Source organism: Cynoglossus semilaevis, chromosome 7, assembly GCF_000523025.1.
Source record: "Cynoglossus semilaevis isolate Cse_v1.0 chromosome 7, Cse_v1.0, whole genome shotgun sequence".
Taxonomy (NCBI): domain Eukaryota; kingdom Metazoa; phylum Chordata; class Actinopteri; order Pleuronectiformes; family Cynoglossidae; genus Cynoglossus; species Cynoglossus semilaevis.
In genome coordinates this window covers 10704369-10722200 of record NC_024313.1, presented here as the reverse complement: position 1 = coordinate 10722200, position 17832 = coordinate 10704369, and the positions used below count along the sequence as shown (strand labels likewise).

At 42.2% G+C, this 17832-nt stretch overlaps 1 protein-coding gene across 2 annotated transcripts in view; it reads left to right on the top strand.

Annotated features, from left to right (window-relative positions):
• The first annotated feature begins 13342 nt into the window (after window positions 1-13342).
• The window catches only part of map3k5 (mitogen-activated protein kinase kinase kinase 5), a 45594-nt gene continuing 41104 nt past the window's right edge, over window positions 13343-17832 (top strand). For both annotated transcript variants that reach the window (XM_008313321.3, XM_008313320.3), the window contains exon 1: window positions 13343-14366. In XM_008313321.3, the coding sequence (XP_008311543.1) occupies window positions 13883-14366 (484 nt within the window). In that variant the 5' untranslated portion in view covers window positions 13343-13882. The remainder of the gene's footprint in view (window positions 14367-17832) is intronic.

Below are 17832 nucleotides of genomic sequence, written 5' to 3'. Positions count from 1 at the left end.
AAACAGCAGTTGTTGTCTGCAGGCTCAGAGCTGACGGCCTGAGACCAAGAGTTGGGCTTGGACCCCACGCTACACGTTGTGTAAAGTGGCAGTTGAAAAAAGTGCAAAAGTGAGGATTTGATTGTTGGCAGCCGAAGCTGTAGGGAAGTGAAACATACATTTATTTAGCAACGTTTTTATCAACAATCATGGTTCATATTTACTTTCTGTTAGAACAGAAGGACCACGATGAGGCAAAAAGTTTCGGAGGCAGACGTAGGCATTTCCGCGTGTCATATAACTGTAAAACATGATATATTTTTTTAACTTTTAAAGTCAGATCATATGCACAATTTTCAACTAATTTTAAATGCTGTTATAAGCTAATTGTTTGTAATAAAATAAATGGATTTTGATCAAGCATCTTCTGTTTTTCTTTTTCAGTACTTGATGAAGACTTTACATCAATGATTACATCTAATATTTCTCCCATTTATTCACTTTTTCATGGCTCCTTTTATACAAATGTCTATGGTTCCTTGATCCCTAAACTAAATGTTCTTAACAAGCTGTGATGGAAAATGTAAACTTGTGTCAGAACTCTCTCTGCTGCTGCTAAGTCACGATCCACTCACTGGACATCTCTGCTCTAGAGACTAAAAAAAACAACATGTCCCTTTAAAGGACAAACAATAGAGACACGGGGCACTTCCTTGTCTTTGCTAAGGTCGTTATCACCTTCCAAAGGTCACCTCTCAGGCACCGTCTGTCTGTCCCTCCGTCCAGCACAAAACCAGCAACGCTGTGATTTAGAAACTGGTGACGGAGGTTAAAGGACATGTGTTTCTCACAGTCACATCATTTCACACGCCATCACCTGCAGCAGGACAGCAGGTGGACACACTGTCTAAACATCTGTCCTTCAGGTCACCATCAGGTGGTGGTGGTGGTGGGGGGGGGGACGATGCTCTGCTCACTGACATGCTTGTCTTTTTCCTGTCAGTGTGAAATAAAGTGGTAGAGGTGAGGAGAGGAGAGCGGGGGGGGGGGCCTGCGTCTCTCTCTCTCTCTCTGTGAGGTAACTCTCCTTCACACCGCGGCCCCTCCAACCTGCCTCAAGGTCCTATAATCTTTTTACAATGTGTTGAAACAGAGCAATAAATCTGTTAGCTTACAATCTAATTTCCCTGGCCTTTTCCAGAAATCCTCATAAACTTTTGGCGCCCCCATTAACGGCCCTATTGAATCACAGCGCTTAATCTGCTTCCAGGTGAGGGGTCAGAAAATGAATGCTTTGAGATCCATCACGCTGACGGGGAGCAGAGAAAACTGGGCGAGAGACAGCGGCGGGGAAAAGGGCAGCGTCTCTTCCTCATAGGTCAATAGCAGCCAAGAGAGTCAGTCATTCACTTTTTCCCTCAGCGCCGCTCTCATTTTCCATTTAATATGGACATCCAATTAATGTGAGCACGTCCGCGGTGGACGGGATCCTGGTGAGTTATGGTCCATCATCCCGCTGGTTATGGCTGCAGGAGACGAGGGGAGACGGGACACAAGAGGGCAGGAGAGGAGACGAGGAGATGAGAGAGCAGGAGAGATGAGTGGAGGAGGGAGACAAGAGAAAAGAAGACGAGAGAGGAGCAGAGGAGCGGAGATGAAGGAGATAAGATGACAGGAGAGGAAAATAAGGTAAAAGGAGATGAAAGAAGGAGAGATGGGGAGATGAGTGGAGGTAGGAGACAAGGTGACAAGAAGAGGAGGGGACAAGAAAAAGGAGATGACGAGAGGAGATGAAGGAGGAGCGGAGAAGACTGGAGAAAAAAGACTCAAATAAATGAGGAAGAAAAACACAGATATAATAATATTAAAGTTAAAAGTAAATTAAAGATTACATTAAAAATCAAAAGATTAAACATGAAGATTAGAAGATGGAAAAAAAACCTAAAGAAAGTAAATGGATTTTAAAGAATCTTTGTGAGAACAGAGACAGGAGGATGGAGCTGGTCCAGGAGTCAAGGCAACTGATTGGAAGTTAGTAAACTGACGGCTGCTTCTGATTGGCTGAGAGGAGGAGGAGCTCGATTAGATTCCACAAGTGGAGAGAGAGAGAGAGAGAGAGACCTGTGTGTGTGTGTGTGTCCAAACAGTATTACACCAGGGTCTGCAATATTAAACCTGGACAGCAGCACCTTATTGTTGCAGCAACAGGGATTTGTCATTGTGGCTCATTATCCAATTAACAGCATGTGGGCCTGAGGCCAAACACAGACACACAAACGCACGCTCACACGACCCTACAATGTGTGTGTGTGCACATGTTTTACAGTGTTAACAATGATTACTGGAAAAAAAAAACCATCAAAGGAAACTCTGTGTAGCAGCTGTTTTATAAAACTTTGTCTTCACTTCAAAGTTCATCTGTGAAGATCGTCCCTGCATGAACAGAACAACAAGCACGGGTTCTTGGTTCAAGTCCCAGACCTGTCTGTCTGTCTCTGTCTGTGTTGAAGTGCAAACTGCAGGTACAGACTCCTTGGCAGGAAATCGGAAGTTTTTCAACAAACTTTATGCGAGATCAGGAAAATGACCCAAGGAAAAAAAAACCGAGCGACTTCTGGCACTGATCCAATGAAAGGGTTTTAAAAACAAAAGTTACTTTTCTCTTCCTAAACCTCTTCCAAATTTTACTGCAATATTACTTTTGTCTTCTTCCTCTCTAGACGTCATGTTTGACTCATCCAACTGTTAGCATTTTAGATTTATTACCATTGATTTATTTGACTGTTTTTTTGTTTTTAATTAAAGCTCAATTTATTTTATGAATTCAATTCAAACACTTTGTCTTTGACTTGTTGTCTTTGGTCACAGTTGGGTTCAAAGGTCGACTTACTTTACGTTGTAGATAATTGAAAGGAAAATTAATCAAAGAAAGTGACAAGAAATAAAGGCTAAAAGACTACAACTATATAGCCTTTGTGTGTGTGTGTGTGTGTGTGTGTGTGTGTGTGTGTTACATCATGGCTGTGTTTTTAAGGCCCTAATGTTTCCTGACATCCCACAGTTTAAAGTATCATAGAGGCAGAGAAATCGCCCCTGGCTACAGGGGAAGAGACTGCCTGGGGCCTATCGCTCTGGGCCATGGAGTGTGTGTGTGTGTGTGTGTGTGTGTGTGTGTGTGTGTGTTTCAGCACACCATTTTCTCTGTGTCATCAGCTTAAACGGCTAAACAGGTCAGTTAAGGGATGAGAGACGTGAGGTGGAGAAGGAGCAGAGAGGGTAAAATGGAGGTCAGGGAGAAGAGAGGCATGACATGACGCAACTGTGTCAGAGGGGGCGATGAAGAGGAGGGACGATGGGCTGAGAGAGAGAGAGAGAGAGAGAGAATCTTGTGTCTGACTCAGCTCTTATCTATAGCCCCTCTGTGTGTGTGTCCTGTAATAATCATGAATCTTTATGATGAAGGTTTGAAGATTAAAAGGCTCAGAGGTGCAGGAAAAATTACAGACTTTCCCGTTCTAACAGCAGGGGGCGCAGCCTTAACAATGTTCACCACTGGGTCTGGAACTGGAACATCTGAGGTTGTTTAATACCTCATGAAGTTGAAGGGGCTAAAGTCATTGTCTTAGCAGCAGTGTCACTCCATTTCCAAAACAAAACTAACTTCAACTGCAAAACAAGTTTTTGTATTTCAGGTAAATAAAAAAAAAAAAAGAGTTGATCTCGTAGGGAAATGATCCATGACGCTACACACTTGCAAACACTGCAATGCGTTTTTTTAAAGTAGGCAGGGGAACACCTATCATAGCTACACCTACTGGAGGTTCGGTGTAGGTGCAGCCCTGACCTGCCTCCGCTGCTTAAAAAAAAAAAACTAGCAGTAAAACTGCATGGACTTAAATATGACAAAAACATAGCTGTTCACTATTTTTCCATCACCGCAGGTGAAACAGTAACAATGTAGCAAATGGACACACAAAGCATTAGCTTCTTATTATGTGGTTGAAGCTGCAGAGGGGTCCTGCCGTGCAGGAAAGAGTAAGGGAGGAGCGAGGGGTGAGCTACAGTACAGTGGTGTATAATGGTGGTGGCCACACGACAGCTGAAGTTATTTCACACTCGTCTGTGAATGAAAGCTGTGCCATCGCCACCGTCAGCTGAGCTTTTGATCTTCCACCGCGGCTCTGAAATGATCCTCTGTCCCAGGCCTTACAGCCAATCAGTGCCGGACCATTCACCGCCTCTGTGACGATTCACTGAACCATTCAGGGGAAGTGGGCCAGTTGAGAGTTCAAAGTCAGAGCCCAGATGAGATGAGTGGGACCCAGGAAGGAATTACATTAACACCTGACTGTCCAAGTGTATTGTTAGAGACGGGAAATATTCCGACAGCTCCAGGATGGAAAAAAAAAAAAAAAAAAAGGAAACAGCCCAGAGAGTTCCTGCTGCTGTGAACTGCACCACGTTTTTGCTGCACTGGTTTGATATTGAGAAAAAATGTAAAGGTCACGAAAAGACATTAGAGACACATTAGAGTTTTGATGAAAAAAAAAAAAACACTCGAAATTAACCAACTTCTTATTTTTCCTTTGACAAAGATAAAAAGTAGGAGCAAATGATTCAACATATCTGTGTTCAAGGGACAAAACAGATGTGACCGTGACACAGACGTCACCAATAATCAATATTTAAATGGAAAACTAATTAGTTTGTAAACTAACAACAACAACAAGTTCAAGCTGTGAGATCGTCACAGTTAAATTTAACAAACAAAAGTCTTTAAATTTAATTGATTTTTTAGACTAAAGTCTCGAAAAAAAAATGACAGACCAGGCTAGTGAATAGTCAGTGGACCCTGAAATAATAAAGAAAAAGAAAAAGAAAGATGTCAAACTGTCACACACACACACACACACACAGACTTCCTGTGACCATGTGGAGTTAAAGCAACATGCAGACAGGGTTGAGCCATGAATCATGACTATTATCATTAGGTTAAGCACCAACCAACCCCAAAGGCAGTGAAAGCCTCAGTGGAGAGACGGCACTGCAAATGAGCCTGATTATTATTATTGTCCTCCAAATGAGAGTGATTAGTATTGATGTCTAAATGAGCGTCGAGGTTATTATTTCCCTGATTATTCTTATTCTTATTCTTATTATGATCCTAGGAGGCGGGTGTCTTCCTGTCGCCTCCGCTCGGTTCACTTTTAATTCCACGGGCTGCGTCCTTCACCCACAGGAGCAACATATAAGGACGCACACACAACAGGCACATACATGTTTCCTGGAAACAAAGAGCAGCTTTTCCACACAGGTGATTCTGATTCCCTCAGTCCAGACTCAGGATTCTGAGCGTGTTGTTTTGACAGAGAGTTGTTTGTTAGTGGTTCAGTCAAAATGTTGACCCTTTAGGTGTATTTACTTGAGGGTTAGCATGTCTTTGCAGAGCAAATGTTGTCGCTTTGCACCTCCACGGGGTCCGCACCCCATCGGCTGGATGTTACGATGATTCAAAGTCGAGTCTAACTATTCAGTAAATTACTTTTCAAAAGTGAAATACAGTCAAGGTAATAACTGAGCTGAGTGTGGATTCAATAAAACAACAGTTTCAGCCTGTGTTTTATTGTTTGATTCTAGAAATGTTGGCTAACTATTAGCCGAACCTCTTCAACCTTCACCTTCGACATACATAACTTTCACACTCATTTCAAATCCACTGTTTCCATCATGGCCACAAACAAAGACAAACAACTATTTACACCATAGGTGTCAAACTCAAGGCCCGGGGGCCAAATGCGGCCCGCCAAGCCATTTTGTGTGGCCCGCGGGTGTTTTTTTATTACACAGCAATGAACAATATTTGTAGCTTAATAAATAATAATCAATTGCAAAAACATGTTTTAGTCTGTTGTGGAGGAGCTACATCTATACCAGACTCTATTCTGTTTGTATCAAAGTCTGAATGACTTGTATTTTAAAATATGGCCAGATTATCGTCAAATAAATCTTTTTTTTTTGAATGAAGCAAATTAGAATTTTTTTCATTTTTTTCACTGTGTCCCACTGCGGGCTGGTACCAAAGGACCTATGGACTGGTACTAGTCCGCGAACCGGGGGTTGGGGACCTCTGATCTATACAGTGTTCCATTTAAAACCGGCCCTTCAACAGGAACTGTATTGCTGATGTGGCCCCCGGTGAAAATGAGTTTGACCCCCCTGATTTACACTAACATTAACACTGACGGTTACTGTAATTTGAACCATTAACCGACTCGCCAACAGCCACTGTTCCACATCGTAGCTGACGTCAAAGACCACTAGCAGGTTAACCTGCCTTGTGAGCAGAGAGCAGAGGGTTCTGGGTTTGAGTCCCAGAGGAACCACATATTCCATAATGGCAGAGACTCACACTGTGGGACAAATAAGATTATAACTGATGTGGAAATTCATAGCAGCTGCAAAACATTAAAATCCTGAGTAAAGATAAACTGACATCTCCCACAACTGTGTGGACCTGAGATCCACGTCGGCCAGTCCACCTGGACGTCAAGACACTTTGACAGGCGACAAAAGTTTACACTAAACTTTTTCTTATCGACACCCGACCCCTCTGAGCCGTCGGTGTGTGTGTGTGTGTGTGTGTGTGTGTGTGAGTCCTCTGAAGTGAGCAGTGAGAGGTTTGTTTTGGGAGCAGAGCCGAACTGTTTGAACATTGCACTCTAAGTGGATTGGGTTCCTGTCAGGACTGAGCGTTTGGACATTGATAAATTTCCTCCTGTGTGCGATCGATAACTCTCACCTTTCTGCCCACGGCTCGCTCTGAGCGGGACGTCATAATTACTCTGTCAAACTGAATGGCTGTCTGTGTTAAGACTGATGACCAGGCGCACGTGTGTGTGTGTGTGTGTCCATGTTTGTGTGAGCAGATGATACAGAGTCAATTTAACATTTTATGTGACTGTACAGTTGTTTTTATGTGTTTGGAGATTTGAGCATCAAGATTCAGGGGATACTTATGTGTGTGTGTGTGTGTGTGTGGGCCAAGACAGGTGACGGAAGCTGGTTGATCTGAACATGTGACTGGCAGTGACTGACGGCTGGGCAGCCCACCTCCTCCTTTCTCCTCCCACGGCTGTTTTTGACTCCTGTCATATTGGCCAATCAGTGCCATGATCTGACAGTTTTCTCACACACACTCACCTGCACGTAGACACACACACACGTGCACTAGGTGTTGTGTTTCTGTGCACATCACGTTGACATAACACATTTCCAGACCCCACTCACTCACACGTTTATATATATATTCCTAATCTTAATCCTTTCCCAATCTCAAATCGAATTCTACTTGAAAGTTCACCTTACTTCAAAACATTTAATACAACTTTTAAATCTAATTCTACTTGAAAGTTCGCCTTACTTCAAAACATTTAATACAACTTTTATCATTTGTGCAATTTCTTTCTCAAACGGCCACTTTTGGGGTCCCACCCCCCACTTTGGAAAAAAAATCCTGGTCTATGGGAACCACATGCATTTCAATATAAATGTTGGTAAGACAAAAAAAATTATTTCTCAACGGTGTTGGTCTGGTCTGGGTCGGTGAGATGATCAGATCAGACGCAGATCTGCACAGTAAGATGATCAGATCAGACGCAGATCTGCACCACAGACTCAGCAGATCTAGATCCATCCCAGAAGTGCATAAATATTAGCATCATTTTTTTTTTAGAGGACTACGTGTAAGGGACGGCAGATACAAAAAAAAAAATCAAAAAAGTTAACGTCACTCCAGTCCAGAGTGAGTGAAAAGAACTTTTGTCATTGACTTTTATTTGATCCAAAAGGATCCAAAAGAATCATCTGTTATTTCCTTCCCAACACTTTTCAAAGCAATTTTCTGCATCATAAAGAAAGCGACCTTTCCCTCTTCATTTATACTTGTTTGGTCAATATTCCTGACAGGGAGCTGTTTTCAAAATGACACTGTCACCGTCAGACGTGTGAGGATGGAAAACAGAAAAAAACAATGGAGGAGAAGACATCCATTAGAAACGTGCAAGCGTTTAGAAAGTTTAGACCCGGTGCATCACAGCCCACACACTGCGTCTCCCTCTGTCCACACTACGGCGCGTCTGCGTTATTTGTCTTCCCGCTCATCGACTGGACCGTCATAGCAGCCGAGCACCTGTGGACATTTGCCTACAGCCCCAGGTGATGTCCGCACCTTCATTTTTCTCAGACAATGAGTGGAATCATTTCCCCCCTCACGCAGACCCGCTCCATCATTATTGGCACAGAATTATTGATCAGGACCGCGGCTGGTAAATTACAAGCTATTAGTCAAACTCTCGGCCAACATAGTTCTGAAAAATAGTCCTACGGTAGGTTGAGGGAGTGAGGCTCACGGTCTGTGAGTGATATTTAATATTTTGGACTCTGGGTTTGCAGATGAACTGAAGTGAAGTGCACACACTTGTTCCTCTCTTTCTTGAACCAACAGAAGCAGAATTAAAGCTGCAGTTGCAGGTGAAATCCACGACACTGAAGTCGGAGACAACACACCAGCTGCATTTTTTTTCCTTTTTTTTTTTTACCCCTTTTCTTTCCTTTTTTTTTTTTTTCCCCCTTTTCCCCCTTTTTTTTTTTTTTTTTTTCCCCCTTTTCCCCCTTTTTTTTTTTTTTTTTTTTCCCCTTTTCCCCCCTTTTTTTTTTTTTTTTTTTCCCCTTTTTTCTCCTTTTTTTTTTTTTTTTTTTCCCCTTTTTCCCCCTTTCTTTTTTTTTTTTTTTTGATGTTTTGCCCCGAGGCCTATCCTACTAAAGAGAAGTAATTTGGCTTATCTTATCCCAGAGACCTAGCAGCTGCTTTTTATTCTTTTTTTGTGAGGTCTTTTTTCTCATTTAGTCCAACAAAGATTGTCCTCGTAGATTGACCTTCTCTGTGCCTGCAGGCCGTTGCCCTCATGCCAGTAACTAGATAACACACTCTATCAGAGATTTGAGAAAATCATTGGGAAAGCAGTGGGGCTGATAGTGGCATCAATCCTAACCTGACACCAGGCTGGGTCAACCATTTATCTCTCCACACCGCCTCTGGTCACAACAGCGGCCATCTTGCTCTGCTACATCCTTCTTTAATAACCTTGGCCACGTCTCTATGCAGGCTGAGAGGATAAGGCGACACCGCTGCCACCGCGGCAGCAGGAGACGCCTGGTTTTTTTTTGTTTTTTTTTTACATTATTTGACCACGAAATCGCAACAAAGCGCATGTACCTGTATCACTGCTTCAGATCCACGAGATTATCAACCAGCACATGAACGGAAGATGTGTTTGAAAAAGGCAAAGGGTGCAAAAGCTCCCAAACTCGTTAGCAGGAGAGTTTAATGGTGACTCCGCCGTCATTAATTCCCCACGGTGTTCCACTTAAATGCTTCTATATTGGTGGAGCGCCAGAATCCCAGAGGCCTCCTAGAGCTGAGATCATTGCTTTTCACTTACTAACAATGAACTTATGATCGGAGCGCCGCAAGGCTTTCAAAAAATGCCCCCAAGGATCATTACAGACCCTGTGTGTGTGTGTACGCGTTTGTGTGTGTGTGTGTGTGATGCCAATGAGGCCAGGAGAGCAGCAGTGTGTCCGAGGCTCATCTCGTCGCTCCGTGGCACAGCCCAGGATGAGTGGGGAGGTTAAATGGGGCGTCATCAATCTCAATGAAGTGCAATTATTTTCCCACTTATTAATCATTGCAGGCTAATAGCTAGTGGCAAAGCTGCGCCCGCCATTTGTCAAACTTAGCAGATTTCTGTAATTTTGTTTCCCCGGTTTCCCTCTAATGTTGGTGTAGACTTTGGCAGATATCTATGGACGGCAGCAATAAGTCTGTGCCTCCGAGTATCTATCTCCTATACCTGCGCCGCAGAAACGAAGTGAACTTCTCGTCGTTTCTCTCTGTGAGTGATTCTCTCCATTTCAGAGCTGAGTGACTATTTCATGGTCTGTGGCAGAGCAGAATGGAGAGCTTTGTTTTACCGACTGCAGCACCGTCCACCTATTGATGGTTAACCACACCACAGACCCGGACAAACTTCCAGCCTGACTCCAAACACTGCGGCTGCTTTGATTAGAATTTGGCTGCTTGCTGTGCATGCATTTACGTTTCATCAGACACTGAGGGATGTGACGCAGCGCCACACACTGGCACAGCGCCGCGATGTTTATAGGAAGGGTCATTATGTACAGGTTTGTCTAACAAGCAGCAGTTGGAACCGGGCCTAATCAGGTCATGATGAAAGAGAGGCTTAATAAAGAAAGGAGGCTGACGAGCTCAAACACTAGAGGTCAGCAAATGCATTCATGCAGTTAATCAGTGTTACAATAAGCGTTTTCTTTTCCAACAACAACAATAAAATAACAAAATAAACTGTTATATAAATACTGTGAGGATCAGTTTTGCCATAAATTTATACAGATTAATAAGAGACTTTCATGTCCCGATCACCAAATGCTGCACAAAAAAATGACTTCTAAACAGATTTATAAGAGACTTTAATGTCCCGATCACCAAATGCTGCACAAACCATAGTTTAACGTTAACCAACTTCAGGCAAGACCACTAGGGGGTGGTATTTACACAGCTCTGGAATTGCTCCTGGTTTCATCTTTGTTTTCTTAAAATATTAGAAACTGTATACTTTAATTACTTACAAAATGAATAAAGGAGAAGAGAACGAACAACTAAAAGTACCATAATGAGTCCATTGATGATTGACTTAATGACTAATAAGTAATAATATGGAAATCGGTTCTACTAACTACAGAATTACGTTGCTTCCCCTATGGCTTCACTTTTTAGACAACTACAATATTTTAAAAAGTACAGTTCGTTTACAGCATCTTGTAATGCTATTATGTGAGCAACCAAGTAAATAAACAAACATACATAAATGAACATTTAACAGCCTTTGCATGCACAAAAATAAAAATAAAATGTAAACATAATGGGTTTACAAGAGGTAAACTAGTATATCTAATGTCTAAGTCGTAAAAACCTGATCTGAATGACTCAGAACCTCCTCAGACATCCAGAAGTAACTAAATCAATAAGCCCCGTAATGATACAAAAATGTATATTCATAAAATATCCATTAAACTTAATGAGTGTAGCAGATAGTGGGTGTAAAAAATTTTACGGCCAAGTTCCAAATAAGTAATTAAATCAGCAATTAAACCTGGATCTATGTTCCCTTTCACTGTATTTCCACAGGCATTCTGGAAGATTCACGAGATATTTGTATTATTATTTTTTTTTTTTCCTACTGAGCTCCAGCCCCTCAGCTGCAGCCGATGTGGGTGTGGCTCAGTCGGAGACCACGATGTCACTTTCCAGCCACCAATCAGAATTTGGACGTTGGTAATGGATGGATGTATTTACAGTTGTTGGTTGGCATCTCTACAAAATGTTGCCTCTGCTGAGGATGTTGCTGCTCGGAATGCACAGCTTGTTATTTGTGCACAGAGCAAATACAAAAAATAAGAGGTTATAAAATCTGATTTAACAACAGCAACACAGTCCATTTACTCCATAACAACCACAAATGTCTGTAATTTCCCAGTGAGGGATCAATAAAGTACATCTATCTATCTGAAGTGATCCACAGTTCACTCCATTTTCTCCCATTCACTCTTATCACACGGTTCTTCGCAACTTTCTACGTTATTCTTCCACAAAGAATCTGTAGTTGTGAGACAGAATGAGACAAATTCCTGTGCAGCCAAAAGACTTGGTGCTCGTACTGACGGGATTTTGCTTGTTCTGACCTGGCAGGGGGAAAAAAAAGTCTATTGTATATGAGTTTAGGCAAAATGTTCTGTGAATATTCAAACTAAAATAATTATATATATATATATATATGCATAATTATTGTATGTCACATATGTATCTATATATATATGTATGTATGTATCGCTCTGTGATTGGCCCTCAACAACTGTCTTTGGCCTGGCAGCAGCTGGGTCACTAAATGACGTTAGGGTGAAATGTTCATTATATCACGTATGGTCAAAGTCGGACATCTAGTGGTAGAATTGGGAACACACACCACTCCTTTTTATATTCCATATATTCTAAGTGATAGTATTACCCTCTCCTCCGCCCCCGAAATCACGTAAATCACATTAGTATATGTATCTATTTTTTTTCAAATCAGTCTGTGTTTGTTTTCTGATTAAAGACATCGTTTTCAAACATCCTTTTACTACTTTGTGCGACTGACGTAAATCAATACAAATTACTTCAAACAATAAAATCATCCGATTAAAACTGGATAAACAAGCCGTTAATCAACAATGTTTGTATTGGGGAGTAAAATGAATTATTTTCTGCAGACTTTTCTTTTGTTTTTTGTTTGTATTGGGGAGTAAAATGAATTCTTTTCTGCAGACTTTTCTTTTGTTTTTTTTGTATAATATCTCCTTGTTCTTAAAGGTATATTCTTGAGAAAGCATATAGTTCAACTAAAGATTAAATATTATTTACTCAATTTAAGACATTTCCAATCTTTTATTTAATTTACACACTGCTCTTAAAAAAAATATTACCCTTAAAAAGTCGATGCATCTATAACTGTAGTAACTACGTCTGGCCACAAGATGTCCCCCAAACACACCCATTACCCTTAAAATGTAGAGGCATCTATAACTGTAGTAACTAAGTCTGGCCACAAGATGTCCCCCAAACACAAGGAAACGAACCACTGCACCGTTTTAACAAAACGAATAACAGAGCAGTAAAATGTAAAGTAAGCGTTTCCCCAATTCATGTGACGTCATAGCAAACGTTTTACACTACAAAGCAAATTAGAAATTTTTTTGAAAAGGTGTGTGTGTGTGGGAAGACGCTGTTCCTCAGTCTGGTGGTCCTGCCTTTGATGCTTACTTTTGGATTAATAATTAATCAACAATAATTAACAAAAAATATTTTAATTGCATTAAATGCATTAATGTGAGATGACAATTGTTATTTAAATAATTATGTATATGATAAAACGGTGTTGACCAGCCGACCCTCAATTATGATGACAACAAAGAGATGTTATGTTTTCTCTCCAACACGGGGGCCCCTTCATTCCACCCTTGTCGACACTCGTCCCTACAAACGTGTTTACGCGGCCCTGTGCGGAAGCTGACTGGTTCATTTGTTCCTGTTGTTTCCAGTGAACTGCTCCTTTATAACTCAGAAGTCTGCTCCACATATGGAGACGGTGTCTCCGCCCAGTTACAACAAAACCAACTCCCACTCCTGTTGTCTCCGCCCAGTGTGTGTGTGTCTATGTGGTTGCGTGTGCGTGTGCGTGCGTGTGTGGACAGGAAGATAACAGTGGAGACTAAAGCAGCAGCAGCAGCAGCAACAGTGCTGTGGCACTTTCTCTTCACGGACATGACAGCACAGATGCCAGACTGAAACTGCGCCGAACTTCCACTGCGCGAGGCGATCCTTTTATTTCTCTCTCGTGGGCGTTTTCTGCTGCAGACGCTCCAACTTGTGGCAGAAGTCAGTGCGTGTGTTTGTAGTGTGAACGCAAGGGAGGAGGAGGAGGGGGGAGAGAGGAGAGGAGGAATGCACGGGTTCGACGGATCTCGTTCCTGTGCGTTTGTTCCCCCCAAAGATCAGTGTCGTGACTCGGTCCAGGTGAGAGAATCGATCGTGCAACCATCCACGTAGAACATGCAGCTGCACAAGGGGCTCTAACACGGTTGTTTACCTGCGTTGAAGCGTGCACGTCGCGCCTGTGTGCAGAGCGACTCTCCGTCATGGGGAACTACCGCGCGTAACGCTGGCTCTCTCCATGGAGCCGCGCATCACGAGCCGCACGTTAACGCACACGGAGTGACTTGAATCAAGATGAGTCTGGACCAGGGCGGGATCTCCTTACAGGTGCCTTGTTTTGGTGCATGTCCCGGCAAAGAGAGCTCCAGTGGTGGCGCTGGTGACACCACTACCACCAACAGCAGCAGCAGCGGCGGCGGTGGTTGGGGAGGAGGTGTCAACAACGCCGCAGCTGGAGCTGGAGCTGGACTCCCTGCAGCCGGGACTTACTGGCAGGACTCTGCGATGTCCAGCGGGATGTACAGCCCCACCGCCGTGACCTGCCCCATGGAGGTCGGTGGGCTGCTGTCCACAGGGAAGTCCTCGTCTAAAAGCAGGCCGGTGACCGTCGCCTATGTGGTGAATGGTGAAACGAGTCAGCAGAATAATAACGCGGAGAGTTTGGCTCTGCAGTGTCTGAAGGACGCCTGTGATGCCGTGGGCAGCAAACTGGAGACGGTCAACTTTGGGAAACTGGACTTTGGGGAGACCACGGTGCTGGACAGCTTTTATAACGCAGGTGAGTCCAAAAAAAAAGTCAGAAAAACCTGCTTTCCAAAACTCACAAAACTCATAAAGTTTTATGAAAATCAACTTTGCAAGTCAACAAACTCACACTGCCTCTAGTGGTTAAAGTGTGTATGAAAAATGTAAAATGCACAAAGCCTGTTTTGTATGTTTATGTTTTATATAATATTAACTATTTACTATTTTAAAAAAAGAGTCACTCTTTGTTGAATCCATTTGGGATCAAGGATCAGAATCTGGGCCCGTCTAGAATTGGAGACTAAACCTGCAGCTCAATTAAAAAATCACACAAAGTTCCCGGTACTTTTCTGGGTCCCCCACAAGAGGGACAGTTTGAGGCTTAAAAAAAAAAAGTTTTATTTTAGAATCTCAAAAAAAAAAGAGTGTAATGGATTTTATAGTTACACAGACATATATATAAATCATTTTATCATTTAAGATGAACCAGATTACAGATTTTAGTTACACAGACATATATATATATAAATTATTTTATCATTTAAGATGAACCAGATTATCCTTTACACGACATGCACTACATAATATTATGACTTGTTGTTGACATGTGACATGTTTATTTAATCATTATGATAATGTCACCATTATATGGTATAGATATAAATTGTGCACAAATTTTTGTTCGATCCTATGTCACAACATTAAAGCGTTACACTGATGTTTAACTCCATTAGCATCAGCTCAGTGCAGCAAACCACCACGAGTCAGTCACCTCTGCAGCGCAGTACCTCATGACAGCACGGTGCAGGAATTCTCATCTCTCCTCCAAAGTAGTTTCAGGGGTCAAAGGTTGCATGTTTGCAGCATGCTGCAGTGATGGTGTTCCTAGAAATGGCTTGCAGGACAGGTTGCTCTGTGTTTCCCTGAACATAACAAATATCTGCTCACATGTCAGAGCATGAGCTCACTGATTTCATGTCACGTTTTTTTTTTTTTTTCGGTGATGTATTAAAACAAATTGGACCTCACAGACAGAAGGAGGAGGAAAAAATTGATTTGGGCTATTGTTATAGTTCTCCCCCTCACACGTAGTTTCCCCCTTTCCATTGTGCACCTCCCGTACGGTGCTGGACGATCACAGGGTTGAGCCATGAGGCTGGACTTTCCACTGGAATCTTCGTGAGCAGCAGTGGAACCCCACTTGAACCCTGACTGAAGGCAACTTTCCCCCATTTTTAAAAAAAAAATCTGTACTCTATGTGTAGTAACTTGTTGGTTCCTGATTTCCTTGGAAATGTTCATGTTGAGGTATAATAAGTACACACACACACACACACACACACACACATCCAACGATCTCCTGGAAAGCAGGCTTTCCAGGGACTGTGGTCAAAACAAGAAGCAGCTGTAACGTCCAGAGATGTCAGGAGCCAGAGAGGCTGCAGGCAGTGTTTGCATTCAGCTCTGATATTTGTTGTCAGAAATGGTTCAGCAAATAGTGCATAAATGACGAAAGATGTGCGACTGCAACTGCTGCTGCTGCACATAGTGCTGCTGCTGCAGACAGCAACACCTGAGCGAAGGTTGTTAGCTGTCAAGGGTACTTGATAGGTTTCCTTGTAGTTACTTCTTAACAGAGGTGTAAAAAAAACATCAATACTGTGAAATATCACAATATTACCATATCAACATACCACAGTGATGTATTGCTTTTTAAAATAACACTTAACAGTCAAATATCAGTGTCGTGGTTCATTTTATTTTTCATTTATTTCTGATTACAACTGTAGATCCCTCTGTTCCATTGGTAGTAACCTGATGTCAAGATGGAACAACTATGATGACAGTTTTCCTACAATTTAATTGTTTAAAATAACCAGCAATATACTGTCGTGCCTTAAGTATTTCAGTGTATTTTATTATATCATATTATTGCTGTATTGCCATACTTCTTGTAATGCCAGATTCTTGCTGCTTAACAACATCACTCAGCAGTTCCATAGAATTAGAGGTATTTGCATCAGTCGCACACGTGTTTCCGACATGCGCTCAGGCAAGTTACTGAAACAGCTATGTTACCAGTCATTCCCAGAGTCTTAGTGCCAGTCCCCGGTCTGGACAAATAGAGCGAGGGGCATCTGGTGTAAATCCTGTGTCAATATCACTGTGTGTATACGTGCTGCAGTGACCCAGACTGAAGGTAACAGTCCTGACGGGAAACACAAGGCTGAGTCACTTACTGAAGGAGAGGCTGAAAACAACTGTCAGTGTTTGTAGTACACTGTTTTTAGAATTAGAAACCTCTGATGTATGTACACAAGTTGGGAAAACACTCAAATCAGCCAGATTTGAGGAAGTTAAAAACAGTTCCTGTGCTGTTCACACTGTAACAGGTTCTTTCCACCGTTGTATACATATAGAAATGGATGTTTTGTAAAAAATAAATCCCACGGCGTAAAGTCAAGCAAACAAGGTAGCAACACCGCTATCCATATGAATCCACATAAACCAGAGCCGTATTGTTTCTGCACTGAACCATAACATGCTGTTCCAACAGTCGCACCACGGTGTCACTTAAACACAAACAGAAGCTGTTGCTTGTCATAACATCACATTATTAGCTGTGCAAACATCAACTTATTTTTTTTTTCCACCCCATCTTTCCCCTCTACTCTCCTTCCTCTAACTTTCTTTGGAATTTGCTCATGCAAACCACATGGGAGGTTGGAGGCATTCTTCCCCGAAATGTGTTGTCTTTATCTACACACACATAGACACACACACACAGAAAACACACACCATAGATGCATTACTTCATCCTCTTCCTGCACGAGTGTCTGTGTCAGATATGACAGTCAGGACAAGCGAGTTGCAGCACGCCTTTGTGTTTGGAAAAATGATTTACCAAATTTAAATATGACTATGAGTTCCTGTCTGGTCATGTCATCATGTCACGTGACGTCGCAGACAAAGTGAGAAGCCGACCGTCACGACTCCAGATGGGACATGTGTGATTTTGGAAGAAGGAATATTTTCAAGTGGCACGTGGCTTGGGACATGTGTGATTTTAGGAATATTTTCAAGTGGCACGTGGCTTTTCAGATTTCACTAGTGTCAATCAGAGTCAGAGTCTAAAACAGGCCGAGGCGTCGAAAAACCCTGTCGCTGTGATCACATGATCGTGACTCACCCTGAAGTTTGTCCTATCACTTATCTGAACAGATGGTTAACAGTGTTTCTTCAGAACACTCTAAGAACTTAATTATTAATTGTTCCTATTTCAAAGGTGCAGCAGGTGGGAACACTGGGAGAACTGGAAAATGTTATTACTGATGTTTACACACACACACACGAACCAAAGGATTTTCAGTGGTAACTGATGACCTTTCTGTTTGGAGTTTCCATATTCTTCTCATGGATTTTCTCTGATTTTCCTCTACATAACCCAAATAGAAGTAGTACTTTCAGATACTGAAGGCAGAATATTAATATTCAATGTG